This window comes from Lepidochelys kempii, chromosome 2, assembly GCF_965140265.1.
Source record: "Lepidochelys kempii isolate rLepKem1 chromosome 2, rLepKem1.hap2, whole genome shotgun sequence".
NCBI classification, from domain to species: Eukaryota; Metazoa; Chordata; order Testudines; family Cheloniidae; genus Lepidochelys; species Lepidochelys kempii.
Genome location: NC_133257.1, coordinates 172,358,662 through 172,379,507, shown reverse-complemented (window position 1 = coordinate 172,379,507; position 20,846 = coordinate 172,358,662). Strand labels below are relative to the sequence as shown.

Here is a 20,846-nt window from a genome sequence, read left to right as displayed (position 1 = left end):
TTTCAGGGACCACTGTCATGGGGAGATTGTGCATCAAGAGGAGAACTCCATTCTCTCCAGGGGAGCCATAGAAAGGGTTCCACCTGAACATCAAGGGAAGGGATTCTTTTCACCTTACTATTTGATTCCCAAGAAAAATGGGAGATGGAGGCTAGTTCTCAGTCTGGGACAGCTGAACAGATTAATTCAAAAACTAAAGTTCTACGTGATATCCCTTGTTAGAGGAAACATGGTTCGCAGCTCTCAACATGAAAGATGCATATTTTCATTTAGTCCTCTACCCAACCCACAGGAGTTTCCACAGGTTCCTCTCTGATCACAAGCATTACCAATTCAGAGTCCTCCCACTTTGGTCTAGCTTCAACACTCAGAGCTTCACAAGGTTCTTTTCAGTAGTGGCAGCTTGGATGAGAAGAGAGGGATTTACAGTCTTCCCTTACCTCAACGATTGGCTTCTGATGGGCAGTTCCTACAAGGAAAGTCCAGCGGGCAACCGTTGTTGTACTCAACCTTCTGACTTCCCTGGGTGTCCGCATCAATCACAAAAAAATTTGCATTAACACCCATGAGGTTCATAAATTGTATAAGCGATATGTTGGACTCGACTACAGCAAAAATGTATCTATCTCTCAAGAGGTTTCAGACCGTGAGTGCTTTGATTCATCAGGTCACTGTCAGACCCAGAACGTCAATCAAAACTTGCCTTTCCCTCCTCGGCCACATGGCCATATGCACATACTTGATGCTGTTCTCCAGGCTTCATCTTTGCTGCCTACAAGCCTGGCTTCTCTCCATGTACGCACCAGAGAAGGGCAACATAAATGGTAGATGATTGTTCCACCCAAAGTTTTAGACTCTTGTCTGGTGAACAAAATCAGAGAAGGTTCGTGGGGGAGTCCCTTTCCTCACAGCAGCTCCCAAGGAACCCAAATGCCTCCCTCTTTCGTTGGGTTGCTCATGTGAGTTATCATATGGAGCAAGGCATCTGGATCCTATGGGAGTCCCATATGCTTATCAATTTACTAGAACTCTGGGCAGTCCATTGAGCTTGCAAACCCTTCCTCCCACTCACCCAATCCAGACACGTCCAAATAATTTCAAACAACATGACAATCGTATTTTATATAAGTGTGTGTGTGTGGGGGGGGGTCCCTCCTTGTGCATTGAGGCAGTCACCCTGGAATTGGTGAACCAGCCATCACGTAACCCTGTTAGCAACATATTTATCAGGGGTGTAAAACTCCCTAATGGACTGCTTGAGCAGACACTTTTCCTCAATCACAAATGGGAGATTCACAATTCAGTTCTTGACGACATCTTAGCCCAATGGGGAATTCCAGCCTGGGAACTTCTTGCCTACCGAGAGAACAAGAAACTTACTTGGTACTGCTCCAGAGCAGCCCTAGGCAAGGGTTTGATGGAAGATGCTGTCCTGGTATCATGGAAGGGTCTCCTGGGGTATGCCTTCCCTCTCATCCCATGGATATCACAGGTTCTACAGAAAATCTATGAAGACAGAGCTTACGTCATCCTGACTGGGGCCAACTGTCTGAGATAGTTCTGATTTATGGATCTGTTGAAGTTCTCAGTTCACTTATCTATGAACATCCTCACATTGCCAAACCTTCTAACCCAGCACAAGGGCAGGTTCAAGCACCCCAATCCAGGACCGCTGCAACTCAGGGCCTGGCATTTGAATGGGTGTCAGAAATAGAGCACTTGTGTTCTAAAGGGTTGCAGTCCATCCTTAACCAAAGCAGAAAAGCTGTTACTCAGGAAAATGGAAGAATTTTTTCTCTTGGGCTCACAAAGAATCTTGTCTCCAGAATCTGCTGGATCATTTCTTCTTAGAGTATCTGCTTATACTTAAGTCTTCAGGCCTTGTGCTCAATTCTCTGTGAGTGTATTTAGCAGTGATCATCACTTTCCATCCTCCAGTGGACAACAGTACAATCTTCACTCATCCTGTCACAACTAGATTTCTGAAGGGGATTCTGAAATCCTTTCCACCATTAGTGAAGTTTGCACATTGGTGGGACCTCAATTTTGTTTTATCGTCACTCACTTTACCCCCCCCCCCCCGAGCCTCTAGACACATGCTCTGTGGCCTATCTGTCCATGAAGGTGGCCTTCCTAATAGCCATGATGTCAGCCAGAAGAGTCACTGAGCTCGGCGCACTCCTGGTGCACCCACCATTATAATTCTTTCTATAGAGAAAAGATCTTGTTATGACCTCACCCTAGATTCTTTCCTAAAGTAGTATCCAAGTTTCATGAGTCAGGTAATCCACTTGTCTCAGATGAAGAAAGATGGTATTCTGTAGACATCTGAAGGACTTCCTCTTTTTATTTGCAAAGAATGAAGGATGTTAGAAAGATACCTTAACAATTTGTTTCCATAGCAGAGAAATCAAGGGGTCAAACTATATCAAGGCAGAGACTTTCAAAATGAATCCCAGGTTGTATTACCTTTTCTTACCAACTAGTTTATATTCCCTCTCCGAAGGGGGGTAAAGATACTTCGGCTGCATTGCTGAGAGATATAACCTTCCTAGAGATATGAAGGGCAGCGTCTTGGAGGTCTTTGTATGCCTTCACGAGACATTATGTTCTGGTCCAGACATCAACTATGGATGCAGCTGTGAGGGCAGCAGTACTACAGTCAACTACACTTCAGCGTCCTTTTACCCACCCCATCTCAGTACTGCTTGTTAATCTCTCACGTGTGGAATACATATAGGGGACCATCACTTGAAAGAAGAAATGGAGGTTACTTACCTATAACTGGAGGTTCTTCAAGATGTGTGCTCTACTATCCACCCTCTGTGCTGCAGAATGTTTGAACTACAGTAAGAATTGGAAACTGGAGTGATGTCGGCCCACGCAACCGTTTCTGCCTTCTGTTTGGAGCACGAGAAGAGCAATGGCTTGTGTGCGGGACAACAGACACTGCTTGCAAAAAAATTCTGGATTTTTGAAATTGCAAAAAAAAAAAAAAGATCATAACAAGATCTTTTCTCAGGCACCTGGTGCACATGCATATCCCACATGTGGAATACTTATATGGACCACACACCTCAAAGAACCGCCAGTTAAAAGTAATAACCTCCATTTCATTGTTGTTAAGAAATTATTTAAGAAGACTATACTGTAGTTGGAACAAAAATGTTGTTTTGGAACAAAAATATGAGCTGCAACACAAACATGGATTTTTTTTTTCATTTACATTAAATTCTGATATTGTGTCCTTCAGGGGAGTAAATGAATGTTAGTTTATGTGTGCGTCTAATTTATTTATGCAAACAATTTGAAAGTTTAAAAGAAAATTCCTTTTTGACACGAATAATGTGAAAGTTGACATTTGAGCTAGTTTCTGTGATACTGACTATGGAAACCATAATATTATACAGTTTCTGTAATCAATTATTATTTATACTAATTTATGCTTAAAAATCTAAATTTCAGTGTTCCCCATGGAACTGACTTATATTTCAGATGCACAATAAAAATACTATACATGGTTTTTAAAGCGGTGGCTCTCAACTTTTCTAGACTACTGTGCTCCTTTCAGGAGTCTGATTTGTCTTGCATACCCCCAGGTTTCACCTCACCTAAAAACTACTTGCTTACAAAATCAGACCTAAAAATACAAAAGTGTCACTGCACATTGTTACTAAAAAAAAAGTATACTTTCTCATTTTTACCACATAATTATAAAATAAATCAATTGGAATTTAAATATTGTACTTGCATTTCAGGGTATACTATGTATAGCGATATATATATAAAGTCATTGTCTGTATGAAATTTTAGTTTGTACTGACTTTGCTAGTGCTTTTTATATAGCCTGTTGTAAAACTAGGCAAATATCTAGATGAGCTGATTTACTCCCTGGAAGACCTCTGCGTACCCGCAGGGGTATATGTGCCCCTGGTTGAAAACCACTGTTTTAAAGTATTAAACTTTATTTACATGTTAAACATTCCAAATTTCTCTTTGTAAACCCATATTAAATTACTGTAATGGCTGCCAAGAATATGCAAAAAATTCCACAAAGAGCTTATTCTTTTCAAACCACTTCTTTTAGTATATACTCCAAATACTGGTTTCTTAACACTTCTAAAGAATTGAGCTTAAGTAATTTTATAGCACAGTTTTCCTTAACAAACAATGCAAATAGTAAAACTGTCTCACTGGATTCACTATTATGAGAAAAATGATTGCGCTTCTTGTCTGTTTTAGTTTTCTCTATCAGTGCTTTAAATATTCTGGTTATAAGTACTATAACCATAGATCTTTTATGAAGGTCTAAATTGTGGTTTGGTTAGAAATACTAATTCTGTTAAAAGTCCCTGGGTCTTTTGCCTGCCTTGTTTCAGTCCATCCTGGGCTTTCTGCTCTGGAACTTGGTTTTGAAGATAAAACTGTGTAGTCTAGGCTGGTTTTAGTACTAATCTTGGATGTTTGGGGATTTTTTTCCCCCTCAATATTTCCAAAGATTTTTCAGAAATTCTTCCATGAAGCATCTGGTGCTTTGTATGTCTTTATATAATACAAATTTCACGATCCTCCTTGCAGTGTATATATATTAAATGTATTTCATAATTGTCAAACATTGCTCATCCTCACTCTTGCTAAATTGCCAGAAAAGAGTAGTCTCTGTGTCTCAGCAAATTTAATAGTAGTACACTGGAGTGAGTTCTTATGTATTATGACTTCATTATTTTTATTAAATGAACTTGCAATTACTAATAAATTCTGAACCATGTATGTGTATGTAAAAATACATATATAAAATAAAAAAAGCATACAACTACAAGTTCATCTATCCTTAATGAAGTTGTTCGAATTAAATTTTTTTTTATACAGAATAGATTCCTGATTAATTGAGGCGTCTCTTGGTGCACGTTATTAGTTTAGAATTAAGGATGCACTTCTGGGATTTATAATTAATTGCATAGAGAACTAAACACTCAAAATGTACAGTAGATCATTTAACGTAGAATAAATTAATCATTGTGTACTTTGTTTTTTAGTGGAACTGGGGCTGAATGAAGATGATGCATTTGCGAAGGGACCTACACTAACTGTCTATAAGGAGTCTTTTGAATCTCAGTTTCTCGCTGACACAGAGAGGTTTTATACAAGAGAAAGTACTGAATTCTTGCAACAGAACCCAGTCACAGAATATATGAAAAAGGTGAGCTATTATTAAGTAGCTGGAGTTCAGTGCTTATTTCCTGGATCCAGCTGTCTATTAGAGGTAAGCACTAGTATAGATATTTGAGTTCTTAAGATGCTAATTACTGTTGTAAAGTAAAAACTACTTACTGTCTTTCCACTGCCATTTGGACAGAGTTGTTCTTATTCCTATCTTCGTTACTTTTAGCTGGTTTGAAATTCCTCCCTCTTCAATGTATTTACAGTTATTTGAATCTCTCCTTAATGGGCAAACCAAAAGAGGAGATGGAATAAATTCAGCTACGTCAAAGGCCTGTCAAATTTTCCAATGAAAAAGCTATTAATTATGTCTCGGGGCTACAGGCTCATGGGTTCAGTTCCAGTACTGGGAGCTGGCCTCATAAACGGTACTGAAAAGCCTACACTGTTAGGCCTTGCCTTCATTAGCCAGGCAAAATCCCCTTTTCATCAAGAAGCAGGTTTTAGGGAAAGTTCAGCAGAATTCCCTTTGAAAGCATTTGTTATTCCAGCATCGCAGGGAGAGATTTTTTTGTTTGGTTTGCAGTGTGAAGATATTTCAAATGCCTCTTCCCCAATGGTCCAGGTACATTGGTGAAGACAATATATCGTCTCCTCTTTTGATATAAAAACAAGTCTTTGTGGATTTTCCATTTTTGCTTTAATTGTTGCCTATCATCTGCACTCTTTCAAGCACTTTTTATTCTGCCAAGCTTCAAAAAGCGATTGTGCAACCTATGAGCTGATATACACATCAAAATGGCAGATGTTAATGTGCCCTGAATCTGGTGACCACTTCATTGTGACTTGGTTCACTCAAATCCTTTGTCCTGCCTGCAGCTGAAATCCATATGGATTCCCAAAATGATTGAAGCTCATGAGAGAATATGGAGGATGAAATGTGAGTCTAAACAGGAAAAGGGCTGAATATTGCATTCTAAAATCATTGCTTGGTTTGAGAATTGAAGCAATCTCCACCAAAACTTGCCTTTCTTTTTAAGAGACACAGGTCCAGATCCTCAAAGGTACTTAGGACTTGATCTGCTCATTGTTGCTATACCTAACTTCCTGTTGTTTAGGGGGATCATCGGTCTTAAGGTAGGTGCCCAGGTTCTCTCTACAATGCAAATGGAGATTTACACACCTAAGAAAGGGATCCACAGAAGCCAGCAAGCTTAGCCAGAGTGAAGCTGAGGAGAGAGGCTTAGCTGCTTAGCAGCTAACCAGGTGCACCTGGCTAATGGACCACAGATAGGCTCCTCCCTCTGCTCAGGATCCTCAGCTGCAAAGTCTCTCCTGGACTTAGGCATCTAAGCCAGGTTAGCCACTTAGGTAGCCTATGCCTTGCAGCCAAAACTGTCTCTTGGTCTCCTGCTCGATACTTATATCATGGTTGCTCCACATTCTGTGTGCCTCTGGTTGTCTTGTGTATAGGTGCTAGTCTGCCCAGCTGTCTAGTCCGTGGCCTGCATCTGGACCTTCTGCTTCAAGGACTGACTGGTATCGGGTTGTAGGTCTGCTCAGAGCCTGCCTGCGGGACTGAGCCCCACTGGTGAGATAAGTGTTCCCCTGCCTAGTTTGAGAATGCCCTATGCTGTTACCGGAAGATTTGATTCAATTATCCTATACCAATGATGTTGCCTAAAAACACTGCTTTTGATTTAAAACCTCAATTCTTACTTTATCTAACCTGGTAACCAAGGTTGTGACCCGCCCTAAAGGAATTGCCAGGAAAAGCCACAGCTAGATTGCTTTCCCTTGAAAGGGCATGGATACAGCCCTCCAATCAAGAATAGAGAATCAAGCACTAAATCTTCGAAAACAAGGAATCATATTTTATTTTAGAAGTGAGTGGTTACAGTAAAATAATAGAGATCAATATAAGGATTATAGTTAAAAGAATGAATGGCACTTACAATACAAACGACACTCTCACTGACTATGGCATATGACAATATAATCATTCACTTAATGCTCTGTAACGTAACTGTGATGGGTTCAGTCAGAGAGAGCCCCTTGGGACTGTCACCTGATGTGCTGAAACTACCTCTGATCCTGTTTCTTTGATGGCTGGGACTCCAGAACCCTTTCTTGTTGAGCCAGACACGCTAGCCTGCTGCAACACAGACCCAGGGTCTGAACCACGCCCCCAAAGCTGCAGACGTAACTGAAAACAGCTCAGCAAGAACTCCTGTTTCCAACACCCAGCTCCTAATGGGATCCAAACCCCAAATAAATCCGTTTTACTCTGTATAAAGCTTATGCAGGGTAAACTCATAAATTGTCTGCTGTGTGTAACACTGATAGAGAGAGATGCACAGCTGTTTCCTCCCCTAGGTATTAATCACTTACTCTGGGTTTGTTAATAAACAAATGTGATTTTCTTAAGTATAAAAAGTAGGATTTAAGTGGTTTCAAGTAATAACAGACAGAACAAAGTAAGTTATCAAGCAAAACAAAACAAAACACGCAAGTCTAAGCCTAATACATTTAAGAAACTGAATACAGGTAAATCTCACCCTCAGAAATGTTCCAGTAAGCTTCTTTCACAGACTAGACTCCTTCTTAGTCTGGGCCCAGTCCTTTCCCCGGTACAGTTCTTGTTAGTTCGAGCCCAGGTGGTAACCTCATGACTGGCCACCCCCTTTGTTTTGTTCCACCCCCGTATATATCTTTGGCACAAGGCGGGAATCCTTTGTGCCTTTCTGGGTTCCCACTCTTCTTTCTAACTGGAAAAGCACCAGGTTTAACATGGATTCCAGTATCATGTGACATGTCCACATGTCCTGTGAGACTTCATTACCCACTGGCTGGCACACATATATATATATATATATAGGAAGGCTTACAAGTAAACGGAGCCATTTACAACCAGTTGTCCTACTTAATGGGAGCCACCAAGATTTCAAGCCACCATTAATGGCCACACTTTGCATAGTTACAGTAGGACTTCAGAGTACTACTTCATATTTCTAGTTTCAGATACAAGAATGATACGTTCATACAAATAGGATGAACACACTTAGTAGATTATAAGCTTTGTAATGATACCTTACAAGAGACCTTTTGCATAAAGCATATTCTATGGAGTGCAACGTCACAGTAACAATATAATCATCATAATAATATATCAGACTTTCAATACCAAATACTTAATACTAAACTAAACATCCAGTAAGCACTGGCCGGGCAGTTACTGGATGGGTAGGGGAAGATCTCATTCAGACCACAGCCAGCCAGCTTATTTACTATCCAAAAGTGTATGGGTTTTGTTTGCAAATAAAAAGAAGGATTAAACTTACAAAAGCTTTTTAAAAATCTCTGAGACCATCTTTGGTCCTTCTACTCTGTCACAATTAGAGTGCGATGGCTGCCAGTGGCTATTCCTTTGCAAGCTGTTGACTGCTGTCACCAGTGGTCTCTAGCTGCTGGCTCCTGTGTTGAGCGGCTGCCTGTTCCTCAGATAAAACAGCTCCTCAGGTAGAAGAGACAGAAGCCCGCTTGGTAGCTGCTGGGTTAGCTGCTGCAGTGGCACCCGGCTGGCTGGATAACGGAAGCAGTCGTTGTCTGGAGCAACTTTGGAATTCTGCGGTTGCTGCTGCTGCAATAGCTGCTTTTCAGGCAGCGCTCTCTCTGCAGGGTTCCGCTGAGGCTTCTGCCGCTGTTCCTTAAGCGTCGTCGTCTTTTCAAGTCTTGAAGCCTTTTCTCTCCTCCAGGTTCCTGACGCCACTACAGGGTTTAGCCTGCTGTCTGTCGCCCTTATGTACGACTTGGTCACCCAGACTCAGCCAATCAACTTCCAGCTTTTTGCTGGCTCTGTGCCCAGCTACACCCAGTCACATGTACCAACATGTGACTAGTAGCTCCTCCTCCTCACTGGAAGTCCCATGTATTCCTGTGGGCTACAATATATTCCTAGGGGAGGTTTTCAGCTGACCAGTGGGTGCCCCCTACCCACTTCCTCTTTGGAAGCCCCATGTATTCCTGAGTCAATCCCCCATAGGAAGTGGAATTTACCATTGCATCACAGGAAGTGAAATTATTACATCATAGGTAATGGACCCCTATGTGCCTTAGAAATGGAATCTTCGACTACATCACCATCCATTACTGGATTTTCTAATTTATACTACAGTTAATTTCTATTCAAAGATTTATTCTTAAAACTAATTACTAGTCTAAGCATCCCAAAGGGTCCTGATACTACCACTACGCTTTTATGTCCAATTAAGCAACTTATAATTTTTTCGATTTTAAACCTCCTCCTGAGGTTTTTCTGCAAACCGTCCTTTTTAAGCTAATTCAAACAACTGAGGCAAAAGCTTTCATCACAAGGAGCCCTGAGTAACTTCATTTTATGTAGGGTCCAAGTTGCTCATTAGCTGTGGGGAAGCATCAGGGCTTTGGTGGCTTTGCAAATGCCAACTGGTAGAAATTTAGGTGGCATGGGGATTTAGGTGCCAACAGAGTGGTGTTTTTGGAAGTCAGTGGCACCTAAATGGTGTACTTAGGCCCTGGAGACAACACTGAAAAAACACAAGGAAAACAACCATCAAACCACTTCCTTACCAAACTGGTTCCCATAGAAGTGGATTATTAAATAATCTAGCTTTTCTGGATCTTATAGGGTAACGGACCCTACAAATCACTCTAGTCAAGAACTGAAATTCTTGGATAGTTTCATTGGCAAGTCTCTCTGACAATTAGGAACAAGTTGGATAAAGATTCTTTGACAGTTTCCAGCCTGGTTCCTTGCGTCAGTCTTACTGTATGCAGAATAAATAGATCTTGTTTTTTCTCGGATAATGGCTGTTATATAGATTTCCAGTAGATTCCCCCACTCTTCAAAGTGATCCTGTCTTCCTTCCCATTTGATTAAAATAGAGCTTTTTGTGCACTCTAATGAAACCATGTTCCTAGTTATAGTTGTACCAAGAGCACTTTCTATGCCATTTCATTATACCTCATAGACTGGAAGGAGGTAGCTTGGTCCTTGATTTTAAAATGGATGATCTACAAAAATTTCAAAATGGATACATTGAAAGCCATCCTAGCATCATTGGATTTGGGGTAGTTACTGAGTATCAGTCAACCTCATAAACATCTATCTTCATGTTCCCAATAACTGTTGGATCAGTGATTCCTGTTTCCCTTTTTATTTATTACCCTGGCTTTGTCTGGCCTCCCTAAATAATTAAAAAAAAAAAAAAGAGTGAGAGAACCACACCACACACAAATAAAAATAGAGGCAGTATTAGCTACAGCACTGAAGAGTGAAGGAATCCCAGTACAGTGATTCCCAGTCTAAACAATGGGTTCATCCAGGCTTCCTCACTGCAGGACATCAAAAAAGCTGATGGTCACTGCAGCTATTTCAAGAACCAGGGATTAGTGTCAAATTTACAGAATTTAACAGGATCCCAGACAACCTTGGAGACCTGAAAATTACACAAAGGGATACTTGTTCCCCTCCAAGATGATGGTTTTAGGCCTGGAGAGAGAGATGAAAGTTATCCAAGGGCAGACGAAATCTTCAGAAAGAAAATGCACAGCCTTACTGGGAATCATAGTTTAAGGGCAAAGTCTAACACTCTGGGTCCATGACCACCTTCACCATCTGAATTCCTCCTCATAGAGGACACTCCAACATGGAAATCAACCTCCCAATCCCATCTGAACAGAAGGAACACCCTCATAAGAATTCAGCTGACAAAACCAAAAACACTTCACATTAGACATCAGTCTAAAGGGGGATGGAACACACACAACACATACAGACCAAAGGATGTGGCCCAATATGCACTGGGGCTAGATACTAGATCACTGAAATAAATTTCTTCTTGGCTAATTCTTTTCTATGCTCTGGCTACACTGATAGAAATACCCACATAAGTTACCAGAACTGTTTAGGTGTGAGTAGGTATTAGATTATTTCTCCTGCTTTTTGCTCTTTAGTGTGTGTATATATAGTGTCCTTGGAGTATTCTGACTCCAACATCACAGGAGGATTAATTTTTCTTCAGTTTCTTAGTCAGACGATCCTTGTGCTCATATACTGTGGTGATTTGTGCAATATAAATGCCTGGAACAGAATCATTCTCCCCATAATTACTTACTCAGATGGTAAATTAGAATATAGTTAAGCAGTTTCCTGCTGTGTAAGGCATCAATTGAGACAGACTTGAAGAGGTGCAAGGAAGGCTGTTGCAAGCCACCCAGCTAAATGTCAGCAAAGGGGCTTGAAACAATTATCTGTATTGGTAAAGTGAGACCACAAAAAGCTATTTGCACTTCATTGGCTCAAATGGCTTTCATGCTTAACTGCCATGTGCTAAATTCTCAGTGAGGATAAATGGTATTGTACAATAATTTCTAAACCCACATTACTTTAGTACATTGGTGTCCACAAACTTTTCAGCATGTGGAGGTTTGGATGTGATTAATGATGTAAGAGGGTTCCAGTCAGTTTCTTAATTGGAGTTGACAAATGGACATTTAGGCCATGCAGATAGATTTGCTGAGTTGAGAGGAAATGTGCTCTCACTCCATGGGAAATGGGGATGAGTAAAGCTGTGATGGCTTGTGTAGCCATAGGAAAAGGATGGATTCATAGAGACCCCCATCAAATTTAAAAATCACAAATTCAGTTTGTGGTTTTTTGTCTACTGTTGTAATAATTTTAGGTGTTTCAACTAACAACAGTTTAAAAAAATATTTACTTTTTCCTGTTTTTATAACTTTGTGTATTTTTTCTGTATGATCAGTTTATTTCCATTATTGTTTTTGTGGATGTCTCTCCCTCCTCTTGCTTTGTGAAATGCTTCTTAAAATAGAATTATGAAAGCACAGAAATTGGCAGGGGGACTTGAGCAAGTGCAGTATCAGAAATTATTTTGAGCTCGTTTTTTGGAAATGAATAGATTTCAAGTTGACTGTATCAGTCAAAAGGGATACATTTCTTGATACAGTGCTACCTGTAAAAAGAAGGGGATAAGCAATGGAGTCTCTTGACTCATAAAATTGTAGGAATTGCCGTGGATCAAACCAGCTGTCCTAGTCCAATATTCTGGACACTGGCCAGTACCAGATGCTTCAGAAGAAGGTGCAGTAAACGTTGCAATTGGGCAATTAAAGAATGATTTGCTTGTAGGGAAGGTTGATTCCTTATCCCCACTGGCTAGAAGTTGGCTTTTCCCCTCAAGCCATGGGGCTTTATATCCTTTTCAAAACTCTGTTGATTTTGTTTTTAATATTTTCAGTCCTTACTGTTGTAACTGTGGAAGCTTGTTATTCACATGCCTGTCATCAGAAGAGATGATGCACATGTAATACCTTTTTATAGCAATGGTTTCGCTAAAGACTGGTGTCTGCATAATTGGAAAATTTTATTTTATACAAGAACTTTCTGTTTAATGTGTAGGTTTAAAACTCTGTGTGATCTTATCCCTAATGTTGTCTTTCATGCTTAGTCCATACATTTAAGTATTAGGAAAATGAATAAACTTGTCTTCTAATTTCTCTTCTATTGTGATGGGTTTTTTAATAAAAATATCAGTAATCAGCAGGGGGGGGGTCACATGTGCCCCATCATCTAACATACTGTTCTTACAGATTGATCATAAAGAGAACCTTTAGCACATTCTACAAACAAAACAGAGATTAAAATGGTGGCTGTACAAATAAATTCAGTTTTACATTTTGGAATAAACACTATTTCCCTAGTGACAGTTGGATTTTGGATGAGCAGAAACATATATATGGAGGGCTCCACGGATCAAAATAAATGCTGGTACAGTTTATGAATTTTGGAGCGTTTTAATATGTAATCCTGTATACTTACGAACACTCAAATTAATTCATGTTGTGCACATACTGTAAAATTGTCTATTTTTGTCTGTCAATTTTTGTGTAAGTGTGGAGGTCCTTCTGTTCATGGTTATTTTTAACAGTGTGCTGGAAAGTCTGATGTCTTAAACTGTACAGGTGCTCTGCCTTGGTTGCTTTCTCATTTCTTTTGAAAACTTTTGCTGTTCAGAGGCATAGGACGAAAATAATTTCTCAGTGACTTTTTTCTGTTTCAACAGATTAAGATATAAAATTAATGACATGGACACTAACACAAAATATTACATATAAATAAAAAGGAATCACTATTTCTTCTGTGAGAACTATATTCTCTGTATTTAAATAGACAGGTATAATGTTACATCAACATACTTTTTTTTTAAACTCTGTTTACACTGTCGTCATTGGTTTTACTGCTGTTCTATCTTGCTGTTATACATTAGTACATGTATCTTTGTTCTGTAGGCAGAAGCTCGTCTTTTGGAGGAACAGCGTAGAGTTCAGGTTTATCTCCATGAAAGCACGCAGGATGAATTAGCACGAAAATGCGAGCAAGTACTTATTGAAAAACACTTGGAGATTTTTCATACAGAGTTTCAGAACTTACTGGATGCTGACAAAAATGAAGGTGAGTTGGTTCAAATTTCAGTTTGGGAGTTTCTCAGAGATGATGCCCCTTAATGGTACTAGTGATCATAATATTGCTAACTTTGATGTCTTTGCTGGGGTTACATCAACAGATAGGGTTAACACTCAATAAAGAAATTTTAAAATCTGAGAAATTGGAAATGTTAATAAAATTAAATCCATATGATCAACTTGATGGCTTCTCAAAATACTGGTTAGAGTCACAGATGGAATGCATAAGAAAACGGGGGAAGTGGTTGAATGGTAAGGTAAAAGTAGTTTTAATTCAGGCAAAAAGAGATCCTTTTTATTAGAGGAAATGGGTCTTAAGTGATGCTTCTAGAAATGAAAGTAAACTTCAGTGGATAATATTGAAAATGGAGACTATAAGAGCTGAGAGAGAGAATTTGAGAAATAAATTGCCAAAGGAATATTCTGGAGAAATTATTTGGAGTGTAATAGGTATAAGACTTCTGTGGGAGAGACAGTGGCCCTCCTAAATGCCATGATTTAGTGTCTTGCAGAAGGCACAGTGAAAGACCGGGACAGCTAAGTGATTTGTTTTTGTAGAACTCTTCACCATAGATGTTGATGAAGGAGGTTACATCAGTCTAGAGTTAAGCTTTACAGGAAATGAAGGTGGGCTCTGTCTGAAATAAAGATTTCAAGAAGAAAGCGGTAGAACTGAATAAATGATATGATAAATCACCAGAGCTGGAAGGTATTAATCTGAAAGTTCTGAAGAAATTTGAGTGAAGTAGCTGAGATAAAACAAATAATTACTAAAAACAACAACTGTAATGGAAGACTAGAGTGGCCAACACTACTTATTTTGTCAAAGGAAAACTGATGAAGTTAGGCCAGTGATCCCCTTCCTTCACTAGCGGAAGAAGAGCTAAGAAACCATTTATTTGTACTAAAAATATCCATACCTAAGATTTCCAAAAAAAAAAAAAAAATCGGACAAATCAGTGGGGTTAATTGATCAAAAAAATAAACTATTGCTAGCTGAAAGTGTAGCTAAATTGGTATACACTAGTTACCTCTCATAATAGCTGTTAAGTGACTAGCACTGTAAATCAGAAATTTGTTTCTCACCTAATTGAAGCAATTTTGCAATATATGGATACTGAGCAATAAGAAACTAATGCCTTTTTAAAATATAAATCCCTTCTGAAAATATAAATTTCTTCCCCAATCATGAAAAATTCTGTCTAATCAATCTTTAACTTAATTAAAAAAAAAAATTACTAAGCTTATAGTGATTCATGTGAGCTCTTGTGTGTACCATATGGTGATAAATACCCTTTCTTAAAACATTTTCTTAAAACATGCATCTTTATCCACCCCACCAGTATCTGTGCATTAATTTTATCGACTTCTATGATTCCAAATCTCTGAGCAGCTTTTACACAGCTACCACTTTTTAAAAAGTTTCCTTTCTTCTTAAACTGGTTCCACTTGCACAACAGACAATAATTGTTCCTTGATCATTTTAAGCTCTATTGTCTTGTAACTCAACATGGCTAGAAACAGCTGCATTAACCTATTGCCCAGAAATTCAATCTTAATATAAATCATCTGTATCTAGCCTAGTCAAGTCTCAAGTCATTGGATCTAACCTCATGAAACACTGAAGTAAACTATTTTAGATTATCTTAAACTCAGCAATGAAAAGTTTATATAGCTACACACCATAATATATTCTCTATAGCTCATCCCCTGGAAACAGCCATATACAGTGGACCCTTGCTAGAGCGCGGATTCGCATATAGCGCGGTCGCGGCAATGGATCCCAAATTTAAACATTTAAATTGGGATCCATGATAACGCGGCCCCCGCTAGAATGTGGTTAACGCGGTACCGCGCATGGATCCCGAACCCCACGTTCTAGTGAGGGTCCGGTGTATAAGGTATGTTAGGCACACTGTATTACAGACCACTCACTCTTTAAGTGTTGTGTAATTGCTTAAACGTATTATGCAAGTAATAATACAGGACATGGTGTGGATTAGTCAGCCGGTATCTAGGCACATCAGAACATTTAATGCAGGAAATAATAATCTTTATTGGACACTGGATATAAGATGATTTAGGAAAAATTACCTTATAATCCAGGAAAGCTTCAGCAAGCTTGTTGCATTTGTCTTCCGTTTACTTCCAAGTGTAGGGCAACAACCGTTGTCCCCTTACTTTTGAGATATGGCTAGCAACAGCATGAGTTACATTCTCACATAGCATTACTGTTCAGGTCCTCCAAAGATTTTACCAGGCTCCTGAAACACAAAGAGGGAACTGAGGATCGGATATTCCTGACGTGTATATATAAAACTATACGGAGAAACTTTTTCAGAATAAGTTTGAGACAGTCATATATATATATATCTCATCCTGAAAGTTCACCAAGTTATAAGTAACTGAAAACAGAGTTATAATGGAAAGGGTTAGCCATCGTTAATATAAAAATCACTACTGCTCCACATGGTAATAAAGGAGCAGTAAAGGGCGCCATTTTTTGTATTTTGCTATTAGCAAGCAACTTTACTGTCTTATCACTTCTTTTTATTGAACATCCAGTAATTTGAGGTTTCTAATAAATTGTTCAGAGGATGTACAGAAAAGTTCCACACCACTGAATGGTAGGATATGGCCGAAAAGCCTAACGTTGCCCTATTTGATTATCACATCTCGTAGTACCTAGTCCATAATGGCTAATATGGTCCTTTACCTTTGAGTATCTATTTATTAAGGCCAAGATTTTCTATAGTAACTAGTGATTTTGTTTTTTGGGCACCCAACTTGAGATCTTGAAAGGGGCCTTATCTTCAGAATGAGCTGAGTACCTGCCCTCTGAAATCACACCCCTTTGAGTTGGACACTGCAAAATCACTGGAAAATCTGGGCTGCAAGCTGTTGGGTTTTTAACTGATAAGTCTTTAACATATTGCAAAATGATGTTCAATGAGGAGCAAATTGTTTTTCATCCTGTGACCCTGAGTTTTTTGTAGTGGGGCTCTTGACAATCATCCCTTTTTTTTTTTTTTTTTTTAGTTGGGCTTATAAAACAAAATACAGAATTTATTGACACTTAGCAGTCATTGAATGTTTCCCCCCTGAAACAAGGGGGAAACAGTAGCACTGGGGAGGCAGTAGCACTCCTCTGTAACAAAATTTGCAGATAACTCACTTTTTCAGGTTTCGCTCCAAGGCCGTGTCTACACTTGGTTTCTTTGCCTCATATTTTCCACGGTTGCTAAGTCTGTTTTGTTCCCACCAATGGGAGCGTTAGCGTGCTTTAAAAGAAAGGAGAGCTGCCGGTGGTTCCTGAGGTTTTAAGTACCATACTTGCTCTGAGCAGGATTACGTATACAGTGCTTATGTTGGTGGCCAGCTGGAGCCCACGCTACATTAGCACTCCCACCACTGTTACTACTGGTGGTGCTGAAGCAGTGGGATCTATTGTATAAGACTTGGATGCAAAAAAGCCTAATTTACATACAACCTACTTTAAACTTTAAGTATGACATATGACACCTCCTCTCAAATGTAGAAACTTTATGAAAACTAGACATAAATTAACATTTACTATATTTTATATCTTGGTCTTTGTTCTTTGTTTGTGTATAAGTGTACTGGAAATAAGAAGTAGTTTATTCAGAATATTGTTTATTTTAGCAAGTTTTTGTCCTTCAATGCCATCTAGTTCTTTGCACTACTCTGGAATTGTTTAATGTAAATTCTTTGGCTTGTTATGTGATAATACTTACAAGTATGCATATGTTGATGAATGTGTGGCTCAGTTCTTTGGCCACTTTAAAAATGCAGAATTGGGATGTTGGGAGAAAGGAAATCATAATTAATACAGATGAGAGAGATTGGCTTCCTTTTTTTCCAGACTTGGGGCGCATGTATAACCTTGTATCTCGAATCCAGGATGGCCTCGGAGAGCTGAAAAAACTCTTGGAAACGCATATTCATAATCAGGGTCTAGCTGCTATTGAGAAATGTGGAGAAGCTGCTCTAAATGCAAGTATCTTTTCAGATATAGTTTTGTATCTGACTGCTAACAGCTCATTTTGTGAGAGGTGGATGCTTTTGATAGTCCTGTGTGTGTATATTCCTTCAGAATAAAACAGCTGAGGACTAAACCGTTCAGATGGTTATAGTAGGTTGAAAATAAAATAACTGTAATAGAACTGTATTATTGCTATTTTTTGCCAGACTTCTTTCTTTCTCCTCCACCCACTGCTCAATTTGGGCTGCCTTTTCCGTTGACCCATTTGCTTGAACTAACTCTTTCAATAGATTCCTCCCTTTCAAAAACCATGAAACCTACCATTTCAAGAAGCATTCTAGACCACATATTCTTTACTCTGTACTGCATCACATGTACTTGTGCTCTCCACTTGTAAGCTTTTTCATGAACTGGTTTGCCCTTTTTTACCTGATGTGTACAGTATTATGTATGCTGAAAGTGATTATATAAAATTGAGACAAGGTGGTTGAGGTAATATCTTTTATTGACCAACTTCTGTTGATGAAAAGGAGCTCTGTGAAGCTCAAAAGCTTGTCCCTTCCAAGTCTGTAGCGCTCAAAAGCTTATCCTTTCCACTAATAGAATTTGTTCTTTAAACATGTAGCCTCCCCCACCTGTCTCTCTCATATACTCTCATCTACAACAATTTACTAGTACAGTATTCTTAGTAAAGAAAGTAATGCTGATTAATCATAATTGGAATTGTAAAGAGATCATTTAATGAGGCACCTGACTTTAATCCACAGAGGTTGAGATTGCCTCACCGAGCAGTATTTAAATAACTTTAAACTAGGGCTGTCAAGTGATGTAAAAAAATTAATCTTAATTAGTCGCACGATTATTTGCACTGTTATCAATATAATACCATTTATTTAAATATTTTGGATGTTTTCTACATTTTTAAATATATTGATTTCAATTACAACATAGAATACAAAGTGTACAGTGCTCACTAAATATTTATTTTTTATTAAAGGTGTTGCACTGTAAAAAACAGTATTTTTCAATTCACCTAATACAAGCACTGTACTGCAATCTCTTTATCATGAAAGTTGAACTTACAAATGTAGAATTATGTACAAAAAAAACCTGCATTCAAAAATAAAACAATGTAAAATTTTAGAGCCTGCAAGTCCATTCAGTCCTACTTCTTGTTCAGCCAGTCACTCAGACAAGTTTGTTTACATTTGTAGGAGATAATGCTGTTCACTTTTTGTTTACAGTGTCACATGAAAGTGAGAACATGTGTTCACATGACACTGTTTTTCCTGGCGTCGCAAGATGTTTATGTGCCAGATGCACTAAAGATTCATATGTCCCTTCAGGCTTCAACCACCATTCCAGGGGACATGCGTCCATGCTGATGAAGGGTTCTGCTCAATAACAATCCAAAGCAGTGCTCACCGACGCCATATTAGTTTTCATGCTCTGAGTTAAATGCCACCAGCAGAAGGTTGACTTCCTTTTTTGGTGGTTCCGCATCGGAGTGTTGCTCTTTTAAGACATCTGAAAGCATTCTCCACACCGTGTCCCTCTCAGATTTTGGATGGCACTTCAGGTTCTTAAACCTGGGTCAAGTGCTGTAGCTGTCTTTAGAAATCTCACATTGGTACCTTCTTGGTGTTTTGTCAAATCCGCAGCGAAATTGTTCTTAAAAATTCCATGTACTGGGTCATCATCCGAGATTGCTACTACATGAAATATATGGCAGAATGTGGGTAAAACAGCAGGGGACATACAATTCTTCCCCTAAGGAGTTCAGTCACAAATTTAATTAATGCTTTATTTTTTTTTAACGAGTGTCATCAGCATAGAAACATGTCCTCTGGAAAGGTGGCCGAAGCATGAAGGGGCATACGAATGTTTAGCATATCTGGCACTTAAATACCTTGCAATGCCAGCTACAAAAGTGCCATGCGAACACTGTTCTTGCTTTCTGGTGATGCTGTAAATAAGAAGTGGGCAGCATTATCTCCTGTAAATGTAAACAAACTTGTTTGTCTTAGCGATACAAGAAGTAGGACTGAGTGGACTTGTAGGCTCTGAAGTTTTACATTCTTTTGTTTTGTTTTAGAGTGCAGTTATGTAACAAAAAAAAAATCTACATTTGTAAGTTGCACTTTCATGACAAAGAGATTGCATTATAGTACTTGTATGAGATGAATTGAAAAATACAATTTCTTTTTATCATTTTTACAGTGCAAATATTTGTAATAAAAATATACAGTTTAATTTCAATCACAACACAGAATACAATGTAGAAATGAAAAAGTAAAAAAAAAATCCAAAATATTTAATAAATTTTAATTGGTATTCTATTGTTTAACGGTGCGATTAAAACTGCGATTAATCACGATTAATTTTTTTAGTTAATCGTGTGAGTTAACTGTGATTAATCGATGGCCTTACTTTAAACACACACATTTCAGGTCATCAGATGTATAATTTTTCACATAACTGAAGGCATTTCAGTTTTATGGAGGGGAAAGGGAGGTTAGGCAGAGCAGAGTATATTCTCTTAATGAGGGGGAAAAAACTGAGCTCTGACTTCAGAAGCAAAATCATCTGGTTTTCAAAATGACCTCTTACAAAAATAAACTGGTGGCTTCATGAGGACTCTGGAAGCTACAACTAAAGAGTTGTGTGTTTTAAGCAAAGTGGTTGACTTTCTGGCAGGTCATAAAGTGAAAAAAACATTGCATTTCTTCCTCCTCTGCTGCTTTCCCTCCACAAATTCCTTGCACCTGTCTCCCTATTCCTCCTAAGAGCCACCACCTCCATTGCATTCCCTTGGGAACCATCATGCCTACTTCTCTGAACATACTTCTCCCTACACCTATATACAGCTACTTTTCTTTCCTTACCTCATCAGTACTCTTTTGACATTTAGCATCTTCAGATACTTCCTGTTGTGATCAGGAGACTCAATTTTTGTCTTGCATGTGCTCCTGAGATGCTTGCCTTAAATGTTTCTTGATCCTGAACCTTCTTGCAGTATTTGTAATTGATCAAGTGGGAACCTTTTTGTTAGCTTCTGGTTCTATTTTGGCTTACTTTGTTGGGAGTATGAATCATAATTTGCATTCTAGTAAAGTATTCAAAAGTAAGATCTTCTTATTGGAAAAATTAATTGCATGGT

The 20,846-nt window shown here is 38.7% G+C and overlaps 1 protein-coding gene across 1 annotated transcript in view; it reads left to right on the top strand.

Annotated features, from left to right (window-relative positions):
* Nucleotides 1-20,846, top strand: part of CUL1 (cullin 1) — an 84,584-nt gene that overhangs the window by 48,089 nt on the left and 15,649 nt on the right. The window contains exons 7-9 of the mRNA XM_073332777.1: nucleotides 5,037-5,200; nucleotides 13,510-13,672; nucleotides 17,567-17,697. Coding sequence (XP_073188878.1) covers nucleotides 5,037-5,200; nucleotides 13,510-13,672; nucleotides 17,567-17,697 — 458 coding nt within the window. The remainder of the gene's footprint in view (nucleotides 1-5,036; nucleotides 5,201-13,509; nucleotides 13,673-17,566; nucleotides 17,698-20,846) is intronic.